At 29.1% G+C, this 4,064-nt stretch overlaps 1 protein-coding gene across 1 annotated transcript; it reads left to right on the top strand.

Moving 5' to 3' along the window:
- The first annotated feature begins 2,333 nt into the window (after positions 1-2,333).
- On the top strand, positions 2,334-2,942 carry LOC130821652 (kunitz-type trypsin inhibitor-like 2 protein). Its single transcript, XM_057687441.1, has one exon. It carries the CDS (start codon positions 2,334-2,336, stop codon positions 2,940-2,942), a length of 609 nt encoding a protein of 202 aa, XP_057543424.1.
- The last annotated feature ends 1,122 nt before the right edge of the window (positions 2,943-4,064 follow it).

Below are 4,064 nucleotides of genomic sequence, written 5' to 3'. Positions count from 1 at the left end.
ATGTTACTTATTAGCTTGCTTTTCTTATTATGATGGGTTTTATGTGATGGAAAGTAAGGTGAATATGTGTGATATATATAACTACTTTTTTTTTTTGAAATTGATAAGAGATTGACAATTACTTTGAAAAATATGAAGCTTTTATTAAAAAATTGTTGCAAAGATAGAAAATGAATTGTGTTTATGAAAAAAAAGAGAGTTAAAATGTATCGGTGGAATTAAAAGAAAGTGTTGCGCTATTGTCTAAAAATAAAAATGATGCAAAATGAGTGGATTGGACCAAAATAACAATTAATGCAAAATAAGTGGAACATAGGAAATAATTAGTTTGAAAAAATTAAGTATTATAACAAACACTTGCCCCTATTGTACGTACTTCTTCTGCTTCAATATACTTGTAATATTTGAGTTTTTATACAGTTCATCACTAATTTAAGTTTTAATATCTCTAAATATGTATATTAAAAAATTATAAAAAATTACAATCTTTAAATTAAAACGAATCAAATAAAACCACACTTAAATATATTTTAACTTATAAATTTAAAACTAATCGTAAATTAAAAATCATTAATGTACACTGCAAAATTTTATAATGCTAATCTATTTTGGAAAAGAGTAAGTAATTGATAATAGTGCACAGTCAACATACGCCATGTCACTTGTATCGTAGTTCCTAATCACACGTCGGCTTAAATTCGTGCATATCATAAGCGTACTCCGACGGCTAGCAGCATTTTTTTTTTTAATTACGGTAAATGATATATGTTTTTGTTAATTTCTCAATAACAACGATTAATTAATCATGAATAATATCAATTTAGGGAGATTTTTTCCTAAAATAATATTAACTTTAGTTTATTAATTAATTTACCAATTTTTTTTTCATATAAACTCCTATAATTTGATTTTTAACATGTTAGGTATATTCTAAGAAAACAACCCCTAAAATTAGTATTATTTATGATTAATCAAAAATTAATATTATTATAAAAAAATAATCAAAAAATCATATTATTTCGGATAACTTTTTTTTTCTAATAATTAGGTGAAAGACACCTATTTTGTAGTCACCAGACTCACAGTAGCATACTTTTAAATTAGATTTAGAGCGGCAAATAAACAACTTTGAGAGGATTATTTAAGTTGTACTCAACTTTCTTTAAACATGTGGTAGTGGAAATACATATATATGTATATGCATGCGACGTTTATCCTATAACATGTCGGGTTATTCGTGCTTATCATAAACCTTGCCCGATGGCTAACAACTTTTTTTTATCTATTTCCTTACTAATTTTTCCTGTTTTAATTTATGTCTATTTTTTACTTTTCACGCAGTACAGTATACTAATTTGATCTATAATATCTCTAATTATATATAATAAAAAATCATAAAAAATTAATATTAATAATCTTTACAATGAGACGAATTAAATAAGATTTTAGTTGACTATATTTTAACTTGTAGATTAAAAACTAATTATAAATTAAGAGTGATTAATGAATAGTGCTATTTTTCTTAATGTTACAGTTAATTTGAAACGCTGAAATTCTAGCTAATTTACTAGAGGTGGTGTACTATGGATCCCATTCGACTGATATCTTGCCAAACTTCCATATTAAATAAGATCCAACTTAATCAAGTCTGAAATATATTAAGACTCGTTAATTAAATTACTTTTGTCCAAACTCATTTTAATTCTGCTGGAGTAATCTGAAACTCGAATATACTTGAAATAAGTTTAGTTTAATCGAACCTATTATTATCCGATTTTAAATAACTATACTTAAATCGTATTACCCGAATTTATAATCCAATTTTATGTAGTTCGACATGCCCAATTTTAATTGATTTAAATCATACTCCCAACTTTCTCCTGTTATTGCTTCATATAATTTTCTCCTGTTATTTTTGTGGTTGAATTATTTTTAAGTTATGTCTTTTTCAGGTCAAATTAAATTTCTATTAATTTAATGAAACAAAGTTCATGGACTCTGAGATACATGCAATTATAAACTTTCAATGTAAGGTGGCGGCCTCCATCATAACAAGTTGGTCAAATTTATTATTGATATATTGGCATAAATACTAGAAGAAAGAAATATGGACATGCGTACGTGCGTATTAGAATTGAATGTATGTATTTGAATTAAGTACGTAAATTCATCTTCCACTTGCATAGCTTAGCTTGCATTATATCATTGCATTTTGCATCATCCTTAGCAATAATAACACTATAAATATTACCAATGTCTTCCTACTATTTATGCACCAAGACATACAAACAATTAACCAAAATAACACCAAGTAATAAACATAAGCATTAAAAATGAATTTGAGTTTGAGTTTAACTTTTTTTAAATATGTCATCACTCTCCTGTTATTTTTCTCAGTTCTCTCTATTGCCACCGCCGTTATTCTCGACACAGACGGTGAGCCACTCGTCAATGGCGGGCGATACTTCATCGTACCACAGAGCATAGGCATTGGCGGCGGCCTTACTCGAACCCTCGTAACCAAGATCACACCATGTTTTTATCATATAACCCGAGATAAAAACGAAACATTTCCTGGCATCCTTGTTAAAATAAGTTCACCTTTTGAAATAACCGTCATAAATCCCGGTCTACCAATTAGAATTACATTTGATGACCGTATCATTGACTTTTGTATGCGATCAATGACATGGCGGGTCTTTGCCGATAAAACCACGGGCCAGTCTTACGTGGTCACGGGTGGTAGTGTCTCTCAACCATCTTTCACAATTGAGGAGACCCAAGAAGATACAAATGTCTATAAGATAAAGTCTATATTAGACCAAAAAGATGTTGGTTTTTTTGAAAAGGATGGGCTGTTGGGAATTACTAATGAAATCCCTCTTCCTGTTCTGTTCAAGAAAGCACCGACCCCTCCAAATTTCTTAGCCATGAAAGTCTAGAATTAACGATGCTTGCTTAAATGGATGATAGAGGATATTCGTTTAATTCGAATTTATTAAGGTTTTATTTGATATGAACGAATTCCAATGAAAATAAGTAATATATTTAAAAAATAAGTTGTAAAGAATATGATCTAAGTGGTTTTTTCTCTAATGAATAATTAGATCCTCCTTTTGAGTTAATCATCTGGATATTCGATGTGTAGGGATCAAGAGGATACAAAAAGTGTAGTTTAATTTGTTGTCTTCTTTTCTTTAAGTATATGTATGTGCTTTACTAATGGTTATTCACGATATTGATATACTTCATCACATATATGAAACAGTCGTATTGTTAGAAGATTTCATTAGTCGTTTTTAGCGCCTAATTTTTTTTTTCTTTCTTATATATTTGTTCGTTACTAATTATAATTTAATTAGTGATGGTAGTAATTTGAAAAATCTCTACGATGATAAGAAACTTGTTAATTCGTAACATGATTATGAATCGTAACAAGTAACGTAAACTTTGGAGGTAAAACTTAAAGTTGAGCAACTACCCATAACAGTTCAAAAAAAATTTAATTATTACCCAAGCATATTATATAACCATGATGGGAGTAAATTAAATATTTCTCACATATACAAGTGATTTTTAAACATGAAGTACAAGTTACATAACTTGTTACATGTACAACAATTTTTACCCAAACTTTAAACTATCTTAGATAAACCTTTCTTATACCATAATAGACCAAATTGAGGACAAAAAACACTCCAAATCAGCCCCAAACAGCAGCTAATATAGCTGTCCCAAATCCCCTTAGTAGCTCCTTGTTCACTTACACACTCAAGCCAATCACACTACCCAAAACCCCTTTTGTTCTACCCAAAGCTTGTGCATCATTACAAGCATGCAAGAGGCAAATATTTGAAGCAAAAGCACTCAATTTTCTGAATTGTTATTCAGCCATAAATCCCAACACATTGCTCCCAAGTTCATCCATGAACAAACACTAGAATCCTCTAAACTTTCAATAACTAAAACACCTTCTTTTCTCATCAAATCTTCTTCAAAAACCCATCTAAAACTTCTGAAAATTTATGTTTATAAACTCAAATCTCCCATAAAAATAATCTTCA

The sequence above is a fragment of the Amaranthus tricolor genome, chromosome 8 (genome assembly GCF_026212465.1).
Source record: "Amaranthus tricolor cultivar Red isolate AtriRed21 chromosome 8, ASM2621246v1, whole genome shotgun sequence".
NCBI lineage: Eukaryota > Viridiplantae > Streptophyta > Magnoliopsida > Caryophyllales > Amaranthaceae > Amaranthus > Amaranthus tricolor.
This window is presented reverse-complemented; position numbering and strand designations above follow the sequence as displayed.